Source organism: Alligator mississippiensis, chromosome 4 (genome assembly GCF_030867095.1).
Source record: "Alligator mississippiensis isolate rAllMis1 chromosome 4, rAllMis1, whole genome shotgun sequence".
In the NCBI taxonomy this organism is placed as follows: domain Eukaryota; kingdom Metazoa; phylum Chordata; order Crocodylia; family Alligatoridae; genus Alligator; species Alligator mississippiensis.
Genome location: NC_081827.1, coordinates 137,188,237 through 137,209,753, shown reverse-complemented (window position 1 = coordinate 137,209,753; position 21,517 = coordinate 137,188,237). Strand labels below are relative to the sequence as shown.

General features: G+C 44.9%; 1 protein-coding gene across 2 annotated transcripts in view; it reads right to left on the bottom strand.

Moving 5' to 3' along the window:
• Window positions 1-21,517, bottom strand: part of BORCS5 (BLOC-1 related complex subunit 5) — a 124,196-nt gene that overhangs the window by 35,575 nt on the left and 67,104 nt on the right. The window contains exon 1 of one of the 2 annotated variants that reach the window (XM_019482239.2): window positions 4,890-5,103. The exons of the other annotated variant lie outside the window; for it this stretch is intronic. Coding sequence (XP_019337784.1) covers window positions 4,890-5,088 — 199 coding nt within the window. The 5' untranslated portion in view covers window positions 5,089-5,103. Of the gene's footprint in view, window positions 1-4,889; window positions 5,104-21,517 lie in introns of those variants that run through there. 2 annotated transcript variants of the gene reach the window in all.

Genomic DNA, 21,517 nt, shown 5'->3' with positions numbered 1-21,517 from the left:
CTTGAAAAGGGTTGTGGTGAATTATCCATTATATTATCATTCATATGTTATGTAGAGTACCTGAGCCTTGTTATAGGGCCTAAGGCCCAAAAGAACCAATCTAATTGCCTGTCTCAGGCCTGAGGACTTCCTTGAACTAATTCCTGCTCAAACTGGAATCAGTTTTTTAGAAAAGCATCTGAAGTTCATTCTAAAATTCTCCAGTGATGGAGAATCCTCCCCAGTCCTTGGTAAGTTGTTTGCTTGGGGCGAATATTACACCAATGTTCACATTACCACCTAGTCATTTCATTTACCCTTTTCACATATTGGCCCTATGTTAAACTTCTCCCAAGCTTCTTGAAGTTCCCTGATGTTCAAGAAGTTATTGAAAATTAAATTCAGAAATCTCCCCTGCCAGCTCTTGGATGGAAGTTATCCATATGTACTGATTTAGAAGTTTCTAAACTTAGTGGCTATGGCTAACATCTTCCTGAGTAACTTATGGTCAGGTTTTTTATGACCATCCACTGATAATCATATTATGACTTTGTCCCTCGCCCACAAAATAAAATTTAAAAAAGCAACCCATATTTGAAAAATTCTATGAGGATGTTGTAACATTGACAACTGCCAATAGTCAACCTAAATCTCCCTTGTAATTTAAGCCCGTTACTTCTTGCCTATACCACAGATACAGAACAAATAAGCATCATCTTTAGAACAATCTTTTCGTATTTGAAAAATATTCCCCAATCCCCCTCAGTTTTCCCCATCTCTGAACTACATAATCCAGGTTCTTCCAATCATATTTTCAAGACCGTTCATCATTTTTATTGCTCTCCACTGGATGCTTTCCAATTTGTCCATGTCTGTCTGGAAATGTGATACCCAAACCTAGGTAAATACTCCAGGTACAGTCCCACCAGTGCTAAGTAGAAATTAAAAATCACTTTCTAGAGCTTGCATATAATACTCCTGTTAATGCATCCCAGAATGCTATTACACTTTCGTTTTTTGGCAACAATATTACACAGTTGACTCATATTCAACATGTGATCCACTGTAGCTCCCAGATCCTTTTCTGTAACCTGACCAATCACTCCTCATTTTTCACTTTTGCATGATTGTTCCATCTCAAGTATAACACTCCACACTTGTCCTTACTGAATTCCATTCTGTTTATTCAAACTATTTTTATTAAGAACTTTGTGAATGGTAGTTCTGTCCTCTAAGGTGCCTGCACTCCCACCCAGTGTAGTAATACCTTTGATAAGGTATCATGCAATTGATCACACTACATTGCAGTAACAGCATACTCTCAAATGAGCAAGTCCAATATCACCATCACTACCACCACTATTGCTGATACTGTCCCAGCTCCTTGCTCTAGTGCATGAAGGTCTTAAAATCAGTAGATGTTTAGGATTGACACAAACACAAACGCTCTTCATCTGCTACACAGGTCATTCCTAGTAAGTATCCTTACGAACTGGATATTTTACTAGAAACAAATGTTTTAAAACAACGTTTTGTGGCATGTTCTTTTCTACTGCCAATTAAAGTTGGACTGGTGATATGAAGGAAACTTGCTGCACAAAGCTCAAGAGACAGAAAATTCAAAAGTTACTTAAATGATTGTTATGTTACCCTTTTGAAGTCCACTGTCTCAAGATTTATCAGGACTTGAAAGAAAAGCTGCATCTCACTGACCAGAAAAATTACAGTAGTACCCACTGTTTGCTGTGGTGGAGATTTTTGGCAACTTTGCCTGGGATTGGCTTGGTGTTACCAAAAAACACAGGACTGTTTGGTCTTTAGAGAATTTAAATTATGGTAGTCTATGATCAGGACTTCTTTGCAAGCTTAGACACAGAATTAAGGTACAGCTCAGTTCCCTTAATTAGTACCCATTAGACACAAAAGTAAGGTACAGTTACAATTCCCTTTATCATCATCACCCAGGTCAACAGAGAGACAAGAGACAGATTTACAGCTTGACTTCTTATTGTCACACCCCAGAAGTATAAAACACTTACATCTATCTAGCGCACAGAATGGCAGCAGGTCTTCTTTAATTTGCAGAGTCTTCCAATTTTCTCTCCCATCTATACCTCATATTTAAAGATGGAAAAAAAACCAAGACCAGAGCAGCCTTTGTAGACCTTTCATCAGCCTATGACTCGGTCTGGGTGAAAGATCTGATGCTGAAGCTTGCAAAGATTATACTGTGCCACCAAACACTACGCTTGATATAAAATGCTGAGCAGTAGGTGGCTATGTGTCCAGCTGAGCGATAGAATCAGCTCACCCTAGTTCCTCAGCAATGGAAGGCCACAAGGTTCAGTACTTGTACCAATGCTCTTGAATGTATATGCAAGTGAGATGCCACCAAAAAAATTGTATAAATGTGTATATACAGATGACCTTGGTTTGGCAGCGCAAGCAGCCACCTTCAATGACATCAAGTCCACCTTGAATGAGGACCCGAATACCACGGAGGAATATTTAAAAAAATGGATACTCAAGCCAAATCTCCGCAAACAAGAATCACTGCATTTCATCTTGATAATAGGAATGCTAAGCATACTCTGAAGGTAATTTTCTGTGGCACCACTGTGCAGCATGACCCCACTCTCTCTTATCTTGGAGTGGGGCTGGACTGCACATTAACCTTCCATGATGGCCTGAAGAAAGTAGCTGCCAAGACAAAGATAGGGGTCAATTTGGAACAGAAATTGGCAAGCACAAGCTGGGGAGCATCAGCATTATGCACATTGGTACCGGCCCATGCATACTCTATAGCCAAGTACTGTGCACCGGGTATGGACCAGAAGTAGTCTACTTGTGAACTGAACTCTGCAATGCGGTGCATCACTGGAACCCATAAGTTGGCCCCAGTACCTTGGCTGCCTGTGCTGTTGCATGTCACACATTCATTTGTCATGAGGCACCAACTCTCCAGGAACTTGAGCAAATTAAAGAAAACAAACATCTTCCCATCTACCAGGACCTCAACAATGCTCCTCACCATCGACTAAAGGGGCACAAGCCCTTCTGGATCCAGGTGCTTTAACCTTCAATGTGACTTCAATCCTGATGAAGCTTGGAAAAATCAAATGGAGTTCACAGGAAGTCCTGAATAAACATCTTGTGATAGATCCAACACAGGAGGTCCCTGGCTTTGCTTTCCTGCGACGCTTATGGGCAACTCGAAACTGTATCTGCACAGATCATAGGAGATGTGGATACTTGAGGCACAAATGGAAACTTAAACACTCTCCAGTGTGTGACTGGTCACCCAGAACAGACCACAGAACATAACAACTCAATGCCCGATCCACAAATATGAAGGAGGTATCACAGTGATACACTGTTGCTCCTCACGCAACTGTCTGGCTCAACCACCTAAATGTAAAATTATAGTTGCTGTTCTATATCTACATCAGCCATATGAAAGAAGATGATAGATGGTTTGTTTTAATATTCTAATACACCTCATCTGATAGGTTTTACTCAAATTAGTTTCACTGAAACTTTTGGAACTGAACTGAAGCAGTTCTTTTATGGCCTTATGAAAGTTACAGCTAGAAAAAGGATGATTTCGCAGCTCCCTCCTTCACCATGGTGAAATGCCGCTGGTCATCATACTGTTTTCTTTTCAACTTAGTTTATGTTTTTCATTGGCAAAGTTGCTTTGTTTCTACAACTTATCTAAGAAACTTTAAAAATACATCCAATACATTTGGTTACACCAACTACTACTACTATCTGTGACCTAAAGTTATGATATGATGCAGGTCTGTCTAATTCCCAAGTGGCCAAGGGCCACACAGGCCCCCCACCATGCTACCAGTACCCTGCTAGGGCCCATGGGCTGCATTGCCCTCCCCCCCCCACCCTCCCCCAAGAGCAAGAAGTAGAAGCCAGAGGAGAAAGGAGAAGCCTGGAGACCCCGGCTCCAGCAGCAGAGGGGGTGGGAGAAGCAGGAACAGGACAGTAGCCCACAGGTTGCAAATCAACTCCTCATGGACTGTGTGCAGCCCCTGGGCCGCAAGTTGCATAGCCCTACTATAATATATTTGGATCATCTATATCAAGGCCTTCTTTTATAATGTCTTCTTTCAGGCCTTCTGCTGGATGTGTTAATTGCTTTCTTTCCTTTGCTGACAAGGCTAGTTGTTATATCTGCAAGTTTGCTCTGTGGTCACTCAGAAACAAGCTTCTGGGACTTCCTGCTTGAGCCACACTACTGTGATTTAGCACAGGCTCCTTAAGATCATCCAAGACTGGCAAAAAGTGATTCTACATTTCTACCCTACTATATTCAGTGAACAAGAACATGCTGCCATTCAAGAGAATTTTAACTAGTTACACATAATTCAGTTTTTCTCACCGAGAGATAATAGCATCAAGGTATGACAGCCATTACCTTTAATTAGGATCAGTGCTTTTCAAAAAGCAATTATACAAACCTGGTCTGGCCAATTAGTGATGGCCTTGACCAACATACCTTATTCTTCTTTCCCCGTGTTGATTATAGGTTGAACACTTCAATCTATGCAAGCTTATGCACATAGCATAAGCTTAAATTATGGTTAGTAAATCCATAGTCATCATGGTGTTTCATTTACTGACTACATCCACAGCCTATACTGCAAGTGAATGCAGTAGGGCAGGGTCCAGGGTGATTTGATTCATGCAGCAAGTGTCAGCAGCAGTAGGCTTTCCCCAAATCATGCTCAGAAGAGAAAAATTCATCCCTGGGTAGATGGCCATCATCTGCCCTTAAACGAAATTTGGCTTCATGCTCCACATATTTTCAAATGTTCTGCGGTTTGAATGAAATAGCGAAATGGCTGCAGACAAACCGAACAGCCATTGTGTGAGAAAACAGCATATTCCCTTACCGTGACAAGGAATGTAGGCTAGGACACTCTTAGTCCTCCCTATTTGAGACAGATGATCTTGAATTTCCACATGGACAGAAGGAAAACTCATTTTAATCTCATCTTCTAGGTTGCGACTGTTCTGGCAGTGGAGCCCCAGTACTCTTTGGGTCTTATCAATAGTCAGACATTGCAGTATCTGCATTGAACACAAGACCATGTTCCAGTGCAGTATGGGAGCATGTGGTGCTTCAGCACTTGTCTTATACCGCCACACCCACCCACCCGACACATATGACCAACTGGGCTTCATGCCCTGCATTTCAATGGCAGCTCCTGCTCGCCCTGTCTCTTTACCAACTGTGTGAGCCATCTGACATGCATCTACAAACTGGATCCAGCCCATGAACCATAAGTTTGACACCCCTGGAACAGAAATTTTTATAGGTATCTCTCCCCCCAGTATACACCATGTATCTCCGGCACCTTCTCCAGAAACAAGATTTTAGGGACCACAGAAATGTTGTGTTCTTTAAAAACATAATTCTTCACAACAAGATAACACACACCCTAGATTTCCACTGTAGCACTTGCATTAAGATATCTGTAATTAGTTTTACAGACCAATTTCACTGGCAGTTACCTATACCACTTATCTTTCCCCCTGCCACCTACATGATGGTGTATGCTACAACTTCCCATTTAATCTTGTCTTTTTTTAGGCCCTGATTCTACAAAGTCTCATATATATGACTGACTTAAATTCTAATATAATCTTGTGTTTGCAGCTGGATAATGTATGAGCATGTGTTTTCAGATTCAGGGCCTTACTTTTAACAATAGGACCCTCTATCACCCTAAGCAGGGGTTGGCATTCTACGGCCTCCGTAGCGATTGAATTGGGCCTGTAGACCTGGGGGGCCTCACCCACACTGTAGCCACACCACTGGGAGCAGCCGCAGTGGCGGCAGTGGCTGGGCCCTAGCTCCAGCCTATTTCAGACCCAAGCTGGGTCATTCTTGCCCACTGCTAGAAAACACTGCCAGCCATTGCCTCTAGGCGCTGTTGAGAATTACTGGATTCACTGGAATAGAAGATAACCCTGATTATAAGATGACCCTCTAATAATTAGATCCTATACATGGAAAATTTATACATTTATTACAATTTTCCAGGTATAGAATCTAATTATTGGAAGTTTGCCTTGAATTTGTCTCTCTCCTACTGCTAATAACAGGGAAAATAAATCTGTAAGGGTTAGGTAGCCCCTTTGCTCTCTGCTTCCCCCAGCCTTTTTGCCTGGCAGCCCCTTCCCCTTGCTGTCAGACGCTGCTCTCCTGGAGCGCGCAGAAGTGAGGAGTGAATTTGAAAATAATCATCTTGAAATTAAGTACGGCTATAGCAATTTCTATATAGTACCCATACACTTAGTTCATCCCTAATTGATGGATGTTACCTGTTTTTGGAAACTGCTGCAAATCCAGCTCTACTTCATGGAGGGTGGGGCCACACTAATCTTAGCACCAGACTGAGAAAGGAGGCAACAGAGGGATTCTAGGTGAACTGTTTGGGGCCCTGTTTAGTGATATTTGCCAGATATTTAATGCTGGTGAAGAAACAGGAATAATTGGAAATTGGAAATAAAGGTGCAGCTCAGTTGGGGTGCAAAGAGGAAGTAAAAAAAAAAAAAAAAGAGTTGACAGTGAGGGGACTTGTGCTTCATGGGTACTACCATAAATCATATTCAGATGGGCTGCACTAACCTATCATTGTAATAGGTTCCCATCAGCATGTTTGCCCAATGTGGGCTACATGTTTTATAGCCATGATCAGGGTTGCTGCATTTAGTTAACTTCATAGCTGGTTTCCATTGCTGAGCACCTGCTGCTTTTGCCAGTAGTTTAATGATACACTCTGTATTTAGTGAGATTTCCTTGTATGTGATAAGACAAGGGGCTTTTTCCCACATGCCAATTGGAGGGAAAAAAATCTCATCTTGTATTCAAGTAAATACAGCACTCTAAAAACTAAAAATATTTTAGTGGTGCATTAATGTACAGAACTCAACTCCCACATTTAAGAACTAGAACATCTCATTTGGATTGACTGAAATCCCTATCCTAACCCATTGGAGAAGAAAAATAAAACATGAAGAGAAAGCCTTATTGCTTCACAGGCTCTCACTTTGCCACTGTGAAGTCATCATATGTCTCAAGAATATGCAGTCTGTTGAATGAGCTGCACCATTGAAAAGTCACAAGCAGCTGCCAGGAATTTGGCTCAACCAATATGTTGCTTTTGAAGCAACAGGTGAGGAGGTGGGAGGGAACCCACATTCTCTGGGAGAGCATATGGCTGTGTTAAGCCAGCAACAAACAGCTGAGCTCCTGCCAAGTCCAGATTCATGTGGGTTCTCTACTTCTGGGGCACAAAGCAGTTTTTAAAGGTGTTTTCTTCCATATATTTGCAGTACCTTACATTCCACTTCCTGCCACAGACCTGAAAATAAATCCAGCACTGGGAAAAAAAAAAAAAAAAAAGTTTGTGAGAACCCCACAGAAAAAGAGATATTCAAGCGATACAAAGCCAAAAAACTGCTTTTACCTGGTAGTCATAGATTCATACACAGTCAGAGCATCTTAAAAAAAAAGGTAAAAAATTCAATATAGACCTATCACTGTTATCCGCCTTACAGTAGCATGTAGAAGCTGCAGCCAAGATCATAGAATCATAGAAAATGAGGGTTGGAAGGGACCTGAGGAGGTCACATCTAGTCAAACCCCCTGCTCAAAACAGGATCATTCCAGCTAGATCATTTCAGGCAGGTCTTTTTCAACCAGGTCTTAAAAACCACCAACGATGGAGATCCCAGCACCTCTCTAGGTAATTTGTTCCAGTGCTTCACCACCCTCCTAGTGAGAAAGGTTTTCCTAACATACAACCTAAACTTCCCCTGATGCAAGATCAGATATCCATTTCTCTAAATAACATACAAATAAATATACCAGGCTGGAGAAAAGAAGTAGCATTTATCCCCATTTTAATGATGGGGATCCAAGGCACAGACCAAACAAGTGACCAATCCAACCTCACAGACGATCAGCTCTAGCAGAAGCAGGAACAGAACTCAGAGTTCAAAATCTCAGGCCAAAGATTTCAATACAGGACTATCTCCCTTCTGTGTCAAGCCCTTAAAAATAAAATCAACTTGCTTGTTTTGTTATTAAGCTATCAGTAGATCCTTGAACACAATTATCTATCACAGACAAGAGAAGAGGGGAAGGGTATTTTATTTGTTTGTTTATTCAATTTATATGCTGCCATTCCCAACAAAGGCTCAGGACAGCTTAGAATAAGACAACAAAATAACTTAGAAACAGGAGAGCACTAATAAAACAAAAGCAAGCAAAAGGGAACTAGAGTAGATATATACACAGATGACTTGTACAAACAGCAGCTACTAGCAGAAGAAAATAAAATGGAGGGCATGCAATAATGCCAGATCTCACAAAATTATCGCAAGAGTTGCAATTTCTAAGTAAAATTAACTCCAACTCACAATAAAGTCCAATTCACAATTTTTTTGTTTTAATGTATTGGTGAACAGTCTAGCACAGGGTGCTCAACCCCAGCCCAACTCACAAATTAAGTCTGACGTATGAGAGAACTCTTAAGTCTCAGGACTTTTAATTCTGGCGCGTCTCATGCCCAACCGGGCTGGAACCAGCCGCAAAGTCCCCGGGAGAGCGGGTGGGAGTGGAGCCCACGCAGGGCCCAGCCGCAAGGGGCTGCAAGGAGCCCCACCAGGTCAGTACTGAGCCCAGGGCCGTAACGGACAGGGGAGCTGCTCAGGGCACATGCGAAAGGACCCAGGGGGAAGGAGGGTTAGAACAGAGCATTCATGATTTACAGACCAAATCTCTTGATTTTTAAGAGTTTGTCTCTTGATTTTTGACACGGTGGGGTTGGCAATACTGGGCATGTGAAGTCACTAGGGAGGATGGCTGCTTAGAGCCAGAGCACCAGGGGAAATCTGACACAATCCAAAGGCATAGTCTCTGCCTAACACCTTCCAGACTTCAGAAACATCTTCCCTTAAATGTTACAGGGGAGCTGCATGTAAGGAGACTGATATGGGAAGCTCTCTGCCAAATGAGCTCACCAAAAGAAGAAGATGCGAAGTAGTAGGCAGGCCCTGAGGAATCAGATGGGAGCTGAGGCTGGAAATAAAGCAAGGCAAAAAAAGCAGAAAACCAAACAAAACCACTTCTATCATCACAGACAACAGGGTGAGTTTGTATCAGAATTCATATCTCTTAGATCCTTCATAGAACTACAGCTTGATAAAATTGTCAGAGATGGCAGAATTTAGAAGCAGAGTTAAAGATACTGAGAAAAATGTGGATAAAAATTTTTAAAGCTAATAAAGAACTCCAAAATTCATCTAAAGAAAAGGAAAAGGGAAAAGAAAGGAGCTCTCAGAAAAAACAAGATGTGGAAAACCACGCTCATAGGAAAAATATCAGAATCAAGGAGCTCCCTAATGGAGTGGAGAAAGGAGATCTTACTATCTCCTTAAAAAAAGCACTCCAAATCTTTTTAGAACTGGAGACAAACACACTAATATCCATATACAGAGCAAGCAGATCTCACAATGCTTCTCCCAAGGATGCAGTTGGATGTAGAGATTTAATTCTCTGAATGTATTACTTCAAACAAAAAGAACAGATGAAAAGAAGATCTGGAGAGCTTTCTACAGTTAAGTTGGGTGGATATAAAGTATGTCTTTTCCAAGATACATCATAAATTATATACTCTAAAGAGCAGACAAAAACTGAAAGAGATTACAACCCATTCCAAAGAATCAAAAATAAAACACAGATGAGGTTATCCCTTTAAGCTCCTATTTGGTCAGGAAGGACAACGATACACCTTTAAAGATAAGACTGAACCAGTCAATCTTCTCTGCAGATTAAAACTAGGAGACAGCACCAAAGCACAAGCAGCTTCAGACACAGATGCTGAAACACAAAACAGAAACAAAACAGAGCAGCAAATAGTCAACAAAAGAAGAAAAGAAAGACTTTGAAGACAGAAAGACAATAAATCTAAATGGGGAGTTTTAAAGCTACTGATTTACAAGAAGACCTGTGTGAAAATTAATAATAGGAATTTATTTTCTAAATGCAAGTAAATCCTGGTTACGTTGGAACACGACCTGAAGTAATCTGGGAAGAGAAACGCATGAGGTTTGAAATGTTAAAGGGAGCACCTAATTAAAAAGACCAGGGAAGGGAGAGAAGGGGAGACATAAATGCAGTTTGAAATGGCATGTTCTCTGGAGTAGTGACTGGCTGTCATGTAGCTTCCTTTCTCTGCTGGAGCTAATCGTTTAAGTCCATAAAATAACATCATGATTTCACCCAAAATGGCAAACGGGACTTCCAAGGCGTTTAATCACATTGGAAAAGTCAGTTCGGTTACTGACTTGACTGGGAGCAACAGTGAATTTTCACACACTAGGGATGGAGGGGAGGAAGAGCACCTGAGCAGGGACTGTTTGGGGACATGGGGAGAAGGGAAGAAGAGGCTGGGAGAACATAAAGCTCTGGTAATATTTTTGTGGTTAAAGTTAAAGGTGTTGTTTGTCTTCATGCAATGGGATTGCTGGGGAATGCTGGGAAGGGGGAGTTAAAAACAAAAAATGCCTTAAAACCAAAAAAAACTCTCTCAGAAAAAGAACTTAATCTTACAAACAGAATTTAAACACAGATACAGTGGCAACTAATCAAGTAAAAACTACAGAGACAGCAGGTAGCAGTCCACTATTCTTGTGATGTTGAATAAACTCAACCATTACACTACAAAAAATGTCTTTTGCAATAATATTAAATGGAGGAAGGCAAGACTGGGGTGAGTGGGTTGGGAGTGAGGGGCAGCAGCAGGGCTGGGGGACCTGTGACTTGCCAGTAAGGGGCAACAGAATGGGCAGGGACAGGGGCAGGGCCATGTAAACACTTCTTTGAAATCCCTCATTCATGACGGGCAATTGGCTAGTAAATACATAAAGGGCAAGTGACTCCACTCTGCCAATTTACCCTCCACAAAAATTGAACAAGAAGAGTTGCAGTTACCATAGCAAAGCATGTATCTTTTCAGCTAAAGGAAAAATGTATGGATAGCAAATGTATGCTTGTTAAGGGAACTATTGGTGGTAGAATGTTAGCTTTAGGGAACATCTATGTAGCTAATAAAGACCAAATGTCTACCTTTATCATTATTCAACAGCACACAAACTATAAACATGCATATATATGATCCTGATTTCCTAATAAGTACTTAAAATACTATAACAGCACAACAAGGTGGAATTGTTTGGTCAGAACACAGACCAGTACAGTTATTTATCTGAGACACTGGGAGAATAAACCCAAAACAAAAACTTGGCAATTGACTATCCCATTTTTGTATAACTAAGATAGAGTCCAAACTATTAAAGAGGAAATCAAGGTGTATTTCACCGAGAATAAGATAAATCAAATTTAAAAGAATCTTTTATGGGATGTTCTCAAGGGAGTCATCAGAAGGCATTCTAATAAGTAAAGAAAGACTAGAATAGAGGAAGTGTAAAATCTGACTAGGGAGGTAGAAAGGCCTTAAAAAAAATACACCAGATTAATTTTTATATACGTTCTACACACAAGTTAGGTTTGTTACAAACTGAAAGCGAGGGGAAAGCAGTTAGATATACAAAACAGCTATATTATGAAAACAGAAACAAAACTGTTAGACCAGTGGTTCTTAATCTTTTTGCAGCTTTGGCCAGACGAGTGGCATAGCTTCCTGCAAGCTGAGATCGAGGGTCCTGCACCACCTCTGCCCAGCCCCAGTGCGCAAGGCCCCAGGCCAAGAGGCTGCCCAAGAACCTGTGAAGAACTTGCAGGCCAGATGACATGGCACTGGCTACCTTACGTGGTCCACAGGCCAGGGATGAGCACCCTCTGCTAGACTGTTCACCAATACATTAAAAAAAAATTAAATGACAATAACAACTATACCACCTGTCTGGAGAACTCCAAAGGACTTAACCAGCTCAAAAGCTATTTGTAAAACATTTGCAAGTTATTATAAGAATCTTTATCTTTAATTCCAGCAAATCCTAAACAAATGCATGAATAACTAATTAAAGCAAATTTACCTACATTAGACCCTTAGGACCAAGGGGTTCTAGAAGAGGGCATCAACCCTGAGGAGACACTAGATGTAATTAAGCCTCCCAGAAATGGTAAATCTCCACACTCAGATGGATTCCTTCCAGTTTTACAATTTTTCTAGAGCAGAATTAGTTCACGCTATCACAAGTTTTTAGTAAGATACTGAAAGAGAAAGACTCCTGATACCTGGAGAAAAGCACTCTGGTTGCCTCAGGACACAGTCTGGGACCATGGCCTGCCCTGCTTTTTCCCCCCAGCATTTTTTTTTGACCCCTGCATCCAGGGGTCTAATTTTGCCCCCGCGCTGCAAATCTGCAGTGCAGGGAACATTTTTTTCGTTCCTTCATGTGCCTCTTGCAGCATCTCAAAGGGCTCTGAGATGCTACAAGACGCACATGTGCGCTCGTGTGGATGCACCCTTTCAGGCCTTTGCCGTTTTAATTCTTGCAGCCACTCAAAAATGAGCGATCAATTCCTTAGGAATTTTATGTTGCAGAGTTCTCAGGAAGGTCCAGTTGGAACACTGATTGTGTGTCTCTACAAGTGCACATGTGTGGTTTGCAGTGCCACAGACTGCATGTGCTTCACAAGCGTGCATTTGCCGTGCTGCTAATTTGCACCACAGCGGGGGTTTTTTGACACTGAGGGATCCCAAAGTAAAAAAAACCTAAGCCCCCCAAAAAGTGGCGCGGTTCACATGACTGCAGTGTGTGCCACCCAAAACCAGAGCCTGAACAGCCAGAGTCACACTCTGGCTGCCGGCCAGGCTATACAAACCCAGATTGTCACTAGAGGCTCAGTCCTCCACAGAGATGTTCTGGCTGACGCTCACCCCAGTGCTGGAGCACCCTGCCTGCCTGTGTGGGGCAGGCAGCAGTGCAGGCTGTAGGGAGCTGGATCTGGGCTCCTGCTGATAAGTAGGGGGTAGGGAAGGCTGGAGGAGGGGGGACGGGACCATGGGGGGGACCCCAGCTGGTCCACCCACTCCCCCAGCCCCCTGAACGCTGCCCAACGAGCCCCCACCCATCGCTGCCCCACCCAGGCCCTTCCCCCACTCACTCCTCCAGCCCCCTGATCACTGCCCTCCTGCTGCCCCCCAGCAGACTGCCAGACTGCCGCAATGGGTAAAGGGTACAGGGAACTCTCAGGGCTGCTTCAGCAGTCCAGCTGGCACAAGGGGTAGTGTCCCCAGGTACCAAATGACCAGGCCCCAGAAGCTCATGAAAGCAAGTAGCCCTAAGCTACTTACCAGGGCAGCTTTTTGTACTCATGGGGCCAGGTCAGGGCAGCTTTTTATACTGCTGGAGACAGCACAGGTGCTGGCCCCAGGCTCTAGCTCCCTCTGGCTGGAGATCCAGGAGGAGTCAGGCAGGGTTATTTTGCCCCAAGTGGCACAATTTGCCCCACACCAAAGTGTATGTCCAGGCACGTGCACCGAGGCGAAAAGACCCAGTTCAAATTTGCACTGCTTCTATTTGAGCTGCTGCAAGCACACTTGCTTGCATGTGTGTGTGCACAAAGAGAAGCAAGACCCCCAAAATCACTGACTGGTTTAAAACAGTCTAGGAAGTTTTAGTAATGGAAAAGTTACCTTATCAAGTCAGTATTTTGCAGGGGAAAAGAAAAAAAAAAAGACAAAAATTTGGTGGAAATGTTGGTATTTTCTAGAATCATCTCCAACCTCTAAACCAGAACTTTTGACAGGTTTTTTTGAATACTGAACAAAAGTGCAAACTCCATAAGCTAGCACTTGAAAACAAATCTGGAATAAATTTAAAATTTTAAAGCAGAGGTGAGCAGAAGATAGTGAGATTTGTATAGGCAGAGTTCTAGGGAAAAAGAGGGAGTGAATTATTATATAGAAATGAAGAAACAAGAAAGCTTAACATTGACAGAAATAAAAAAGGAACTGTCAGAGACTGAAAAGAAGAGAAGGAAAGAATACAAGATTTCTGTGGACACTGACTTGGGTTAAGACAGCACTGTTGATGGAAGATCAATATCTTTTTATTTTTTCGTACATTTTAACATCCATCCTCAAACTAACCAGGATCCCTTGTGGGAAGAGTTAAAACCTCTTTCATTTTACAATTCTCACTAATGACAAGGTGTCAACAGGTGGGCAACACCAACGAAACAGACTTGATACAGAAATTGCAAAGCCAATTTGGCCCTAGTGATTTCTCAGCTGGTGGAACAGATATAAATCAGTTGCTACTGCATTTAACACCATATTTGCTATGGCTGATTCTTCTGCTGATCCAGTACATCCCATCTCTGGCTTTGGTGTTTGGTCACACCTGATGCATCCAAGGAAGACCAGAAAGCTCACTAAAGTACTTCATAACAACGGGAGTGGAACAGGAAGTGGAAAAAGTTATGTATATTATTTTCATCTCCTCCTTAAAAATCATCTTAGCCACCTGGTAAATCTGTATCTTTCTCTTCTTTTAGGGCTCTGTGATAAAACCCTGTTTACCAGTCTCATCCAGTTGGTATATGGTATCCTCCAGTGTATCTTAAGAAGTATATGTTTCTTCTAACACGGAGTCAGACTGCAGATTAATCACTAGCCCTGAAAAGGAACAGCATGTAGCTGTGTGGCTCTAGGATCAGGTAGCGAGCAAAATACTGTGCGGGCTGGGAGCGATCCGGGCCCGTCTTTGCGCACGCGGGCTGTGGCCAGCAGCCTGGGCACGCAGGGTCAGAGAAGACCGGGGGCAAGCTAGAATTAGTCACGGACGCACAGTGGTTGATTTAAAGATTGTTTACTTACACCAAAGATGGTCGTGGTGTAGGCTGGACAGTTTCCAGGTTCAGCTCCGCTTAAATCCTCGTTAGAGGACTACGACAAATTCGTTCTTTTCCCCGGAGTTGTTGAAGCTCCGCGGGTTCGGTAGTTTCTCATACAGGAAGGGATACGTCTAGGAATTTATCGGCGACAGGGAGAGGCTAGAGGTTGTTCAGGCCTCTGTTGCCTTTTAAGAAATGCGTTGGGTCCGTGAGGATCCGCAGCGCTTAGAGATCTTCACGCTCTCCCCCTCCAACTGATTTCTCTCCAACTTGGGCGGAAACCACCCAAGCCCTTTATACGGCTAGCAAGCCAATCGCTAGCCGTCACGTGTGCATATATTAGAATCAGCCAATAATGTGGCACGAATCTTCATACAAATGGCGGGAACTCCTTGCACCGTGCATTTCTTAGATGCAAAAGAAATGCACCATGCAAAGAAAGCTTCAAACTGGCGGGAAATTCTCTGTTGCACCAGGGTTCTCTTCTGCAGCAGAAGACTCCACCATGCAAAGAAGCTGCAATTTAGCGGGAAAAATAATTTAGCAGTGCCGAAGCACACACAAACAAAAAATCACAACTTTGGGTTGTGACATCCCCCCTTGCTGAGAGCTAGCTAAATTATGCTATACACTTATCATTCTAGAACTTGTTCGTGAGTCGTCAAACGAACAGATAAGCAAACAAACAAATAAACAAACATAAGATTTGCTGTCCTGGGATTGAGTTACATAATAATCAAGAAACAATAATTAACACAAACACATAATCTGATTCATAACAAAACTGCACAATCAGAGCTTCAGTGGGCGTCATGGCGAAGTCGTACGTCAGGCCCTCACTTCTTTCGGTGATGTCATCCCTCTTAGGGCTCCTCTTTGCCACGCACTCTGAATCTCGGATCTGTAAACAAAAAACTCTCAAAAAAATAGATTAATGATCTTATTCAACAGATTTACAAAATTTTCATGGCTCAATTGGATGAAATCGTTGAGGATCCGTCATCTGGCTCCTCTAAATAATGAAAACCTAACTCATAGGCCAATTACCATTGGCCTGCATCCCCTAAAATCCGAAGCTGCCACTTGTTGAGTCCGGAACACTGTAGGAGAAATCCAAAAGTATCACTCCTCTAGGGTTCTCGGTGGCAGTGGTGGAAGATTGGATTCACGACGTCTGGCGCCTTGAAGTCCAGTCGGGTGTCGACAGTCCTGATCAAGAGATAATCTTGGCTCCATCAGGATACGCAGTCGTGACAACTGACAAAGAAGATTACTATTAGTTATGTTTAAACTCTAGGGCCATAAGGTCCAGCCATGAGACTAAAGCCTCGTCAGACTCCATCTCAGATTCTTTGTACAGCTGTTGTAACTCTGTCCAAGCACGAATGAGACTGGCGATAACATCTTGCTCATCAGTTGCTTGGTTGATCGTGGCTGTAGGGCAAGCTGCTCTTTCAGGAGTTGATGTTGTTATAGGCTGAACTGCTGCCGCAGGAGTCGCTGTTGCTGTTGCCGCTTCAGGCAGGAGGGGCGGAAGCACTCCTCCGCTTGACTCTCTCCTTCGTTGGCAGGAAGGTGTGGTCGGTAGAGGCGTCGCTAGGCGGGGTTGCCGGCGACGACGCTGCATCAATGGGCGGAGTCGCTGACCGAACTCTAGTGGGTACCTCCGAAGCTCCACCCTTCTTTTCCAGTTCTTCCACGCGGTCTCCCTCTTGCTCGGTGCCATCTTGGGCTGGCGTTTCAGGCTCCTTTCTCTCAGCCGCTTCTTTGACCGCTTGAATAGCCATCTGCAGCTGGTTCTTTAAACTTAAATTCTTGTACATTAGATTAGTAATCGTACAAAAAGTGGTGTCCTGTGACCAGTGGGGTCCCCCAGGGCTCTGTCCTTGGACCCATACTGTTCAACATCTTCATTAACGATGTGGACACTGGAGTCAGAAGCGGACTGGCCAAGTTCGCCGATGACACCAAACTTTGGGGCAAAGCATCCACGCCAGAAGACAGGCAGGTGATCCAGGCTGACCTGGACAGGCTCAGCAAGTGGGCGGATGAAAATCTGATGGTGTTCAATGCCGATAAATGCAAGGTTCTCCACCTTGGGAAAAAAAACCCGCAGCATCCTTATAGGCTCGGCAGTGCTATGTTGGTTAGCACTATGGAAGAAAGAGACTTGGGGGTCATCATTGACCACAAGATGAACATGAGCCTGCAATGCGATGCTGCGGCTAGTAAAGCGACCAAAACGCTGGCTTGCATCCATAGATGCTTCTCAAGCAAATCCCGGGACGTCATTCTCCCCCTGTACTCGGCCTTAGTGAGGCCGCAGCTGGAGTACTGCGTCCAGTTTTGGGCTCCACAATTCAAAAAGGATGTGGAGAAGCTTGAGAGAGTCCAGAGAAGAGCCACGCGCATGATCAGGGGTCAGGGAAGCAGACCCTACGATGACAGGCTGAGAGCCCTGGGGCTCTTTAGCCTGGAAAAGCGCAGGCTCAGGGGTGATCTGATGGGCACCTACAAGTTTATCAGGGGTGATCACCAGTATCTGGGGGAACGTTTGTTCACCAGAGCGCCCCAAGGGATGACGAGGACGAATGGTCACAAACTACTACAAGATCGTTTCAGGCTGGACATAAGGAAGAATTTCTTTACTGTCCGAGCCCCCAAGGTCTGGAACAGCCTGCCGCCGGAGGTTGTTCAAGCGCCTTCATTGAACACCTTCAAGATGAAACTGGATGCTTATCTTGCTGGGATCCTATGACCCCAGCTGACATCCTGCCCTTTGCGCGGGGGGCTGGACTCGATGATCTTCCGAGGTCCCTTCCAGCCCTAATGTCTATGAAATCTATGAAATCTATGAAGTTGCACTTAATTCTCCCCCCTTGTCGTACCGCGGGGCCACCCTCTCATCTGCAGCGCGTTCCTCCGTCTCCAGATCTTCGCGGAGCTCGGATGGAAGCTCGTGACCCCTTAATCTAGCCGCCATGAGGGGAGGGAACCGGCCGATTGGCACCGGTTCTTCACTCTCCCGAGCATATCGTAGGCATCGGGCACACTCCCGGGTGAAGGTCGGGTTCGCTTCGCCTGCCGGGTTGGGTCCGGCGAGGGACACAGTATCGAGGGGCCTGAACAGGACGCGCTCGTCTCTCATTATACACCCGAACGCCGCAGGGAGCAAATACACTTTCCTCTCTCTCGGGGCTCCGTCTTCGGAGACTCCCTCTTCTCCCTTTAGCGAAAGGCGTCCTTTTACAAATCTTTCACCCGTTCCACCCGCCTGGTGGTAAGCGATATGCGCCTCCAGTTCTTCAAAGCTTTTCACTTGGCATTGGTTATCGCGCCAAGGGCAGTTCTTAACCAATTCTAGCTCTAACGTGCCCTCTCCTGATCCCATCCTCATCGCCATGTGCAGGCCGGGGGCGATCCAGGCCCGTCTTTGAGCATGCAGGCTGTGGCCAGCAACCCAGGTACGCGGGGTCGGAGAAGACCGGGGGCGAGCTAGAATTAGTCACGGACGCGTAGTGGTTGATTTAAAGATTGTTTACTTACACCAAAGATGGTTGTGGTGTAGGCTGGACAGTTTCCAGGTTCAGCTCTGCTTAAATCCTTGTTAGAGGACTACGACAAATTCGTTCTTTTCCCCGGAGTTGTTGAAGCTCCGCGAGTTCGGCAGTTTCTCATACAGGAAGGGATACGTCTAGGAATTTATTGGTGACAGGGAGAGGCTAGAGGCTGTTCAGGCCTCTGTTGCCTTTTATAGATTCATAGATGTTAGGGTCGGAAGGGACCTCAATAGATCATTGAGTCCGACCCCCTGCATAAGCAGGAAAGAGTGCTGGGTCTAGACCCCAGCTAGATGCTCATCTAACCTCCTCTTGAAGACCCCCAGGGTAGGGGAGAGCACCACCTCCCTTGGGAGCCCGTTCCAGACCTTGGCCACTCGGACTGCGAAGAAGTTCTTCCTAATGTCCAATCTAAATCTGCTCTCTCCTAGCTTGTAGCCATTATTTCTTGTAACCCCCGGGGGAGCCTTGGTTAATAAATACTCACCAATTCCCTTCTGTGCCCCCGTGATGAACTTATAGGCAGCCACAAGGTCGCCTCTCAACCTTCTCTTGCGGAGGTTGAAAAGATCCAGTTTCTCTAGTCTCTCCTCGTAGGCCTTGGTCTGCAGGCCCTTAACCATACGAGTGGCCCTTCTTTGGACCCTCTCCAGGTTATCCGCATCCCTCTTGAATTGCGGCGCCCAGAATTGCACGCAGTACTCCAACTGCGGTCTGACCAGCATCCGATAGAGGGGAAGTATCACCTCCTTGGACCTATTCGTCATGCATCTGCTGATGCACGATAAAGTGACATTGGCTTTTTTGATGGCTTTCATCACACTGCCAACTCATGTTCATCTTGGAGTCCACTAGGACTCCAAGATCCCTTTCCACTTCCGTGCTACCCAGCAGGTCATTCCCTAGGCTGTAGGTGTGCTGGACATTCTTCCTCCCTAGGTGCAGCACTTTGCATTTCTCCTTGTTGAACTGCATCCTGTTGTTTTCTGCCCACTTGTCCAACCTGTCCAGGTCTGCCTGCAGCTGTTCCCTGCCCTCCGGCGTGTCCACATCTCCCCATAGCTTTGTGTCATCTGCAAACTCGGACAGAGTACATTTCACTCCCTCGTCCAAGTCACTGATGAAGACATTAAAGAGTGTCGGTCCAAGGACCGAGCCCTGCGGGACCCCACTGCCCACACCCTTCCAGGTCGAAGCCGACCCATCCACCACGACTCTCTGGGTGCGACCCTCCAGCGAATTCGCCACCCACCGGACTGTGTAGTCATCCAAGTCACAGCCTCTTAACTTGTTCACCGGTATGGGGTGGGATACCGTATCGAAGGCCTTCCTGAAATCTAAGTATACAACATCCACCCCTCCTCCTGTGTCCAGGCATTTCGTAACCTGGTCATAAAAAGAACCTAGATTGGTCAGGCACGATCTGCCTGCCACAAACCCGTGCTGATTTCCCCTCAGCATAATTTGTCCTGCCGGGCTCTCACAAATGTGAGCCTTGATAATTTTTTCAAAGACTTTGCGAAGGATGGAGGTGAGACTGACAGGTCTATAGTTGCCCGGGTCCTCCTTCCTCCCCTTTTTGAAAATGGGGACCACGTTGGCCCTTTTCCAGTCCTCTGGGACTTGGCCCGTGCGCCACGAGCTTTCAAATATTCCCGCCAGTGACTGTGCAATGATGTCGGCCAGTGCCTTCAGCACCCTTGGATGGAGCTCATCCGGGCCTGCCGACTTAAAGGCATCCAGTTCTTCCAAATGACTCTGCACCATCTCAGGGTCTACGTATGGAAGTCTGGCGCCTTGCTGCTGCCTCTCTACAACCCCAGTGAGAGCCTTGTCGTGCCCCTCACTTAGGAACACTGAGGCAAAGAACTCATTGAGGAGTTCAGCCTTGTCCCCCCTGTCTGTCACCAATTGTTTCTGCCCATTTAGCAGGGGTCCTATTCCTCCCTGGGCCTTCCTTTTACTCCCTATATATCTAAAAAACAATTTCTTGTTGTCTTTTACTTGGGTTGCCATCCTCAGCTCCATGGTAGCTTTGGCCCGTCTAACTGCCTCCCTACAAGCACGAGCAGAGGAGGTATATTCATCTTTGGTGATCTCTCCCTGTTTCTACTTTTTATGTGCTCCCCTTTTGTCCCTTAGGCTGCTCTGGATTTCTCTGGTCAGCCAGGGAAGCCTCCTGGCCCCTTTCCCTCTTTTGCCTCGCTCGGGGATCATCTTGCTTTGTGCCTGAAGGATCATTTCCTTAAGGCACAGCCACCCTTCTTGGGCTTCCATCTCTTCAAATCTCCTACTCTGCAGTGCGTCCTTGACTAATCGCCTGAGTTCATTTAAGAAATGTGTTGGGTCCGTGAGGATCTGCAGCGCTTAGAGATCTTCACGCTCTCCCTCTCCAACTGATTTCTCTCCAACTTGGGCGGAAACCACCCAAGCCCTTTATACGGCTAGCAAGCCAATCGCTAGCCATCGCGCGTGTATATATTAGAATCGGCCAATAATGTGGCACGAATCTTCATACAAATGGCAGGAACTCCTTGCACCGTGCATTTCTTAGATGCAAAAGAAATGCACCATGCAAAGAAAGCTTCAGATTGGCAGGAAATTCTCCGTTGCACCGGGGTTCTCTTCTGCAGCAGAAAACTCCACCATGCAAAGAAGCTGCAATTTAGCGGGAAAAATAATTTAGCAGTGCCAAAGCACACACAAACAAAAAATCACAACTTTGGGTTGTGACAAATACAAGAATCATAATTCAGTCTTTGGCTTTGTCTTATTCTGGAGTGAGACATTTGTACCAGTCTTACCTGTAGTAGATTATTTCTCACTCTACCAGCTCATGGAGACAGAAGGACAAAGAGCAGCATCCCCATGAAGACAACACAACTTCCAGTGCCACCATGTGCCATGAAGGTCACCTGTACAGTGCGGTACCTTGTACACACTTAGTCCCTCTCCACCAAAAGAATCCAAATCCAGCCCTCGAGACCCAAACTCCACATGTCTTTTCCAAATGCTTTCTTCACTATTTAGTTTCTCCTTTCACACACACAGTTAAAATAAAGTTTATTATGGTTGAGATTCA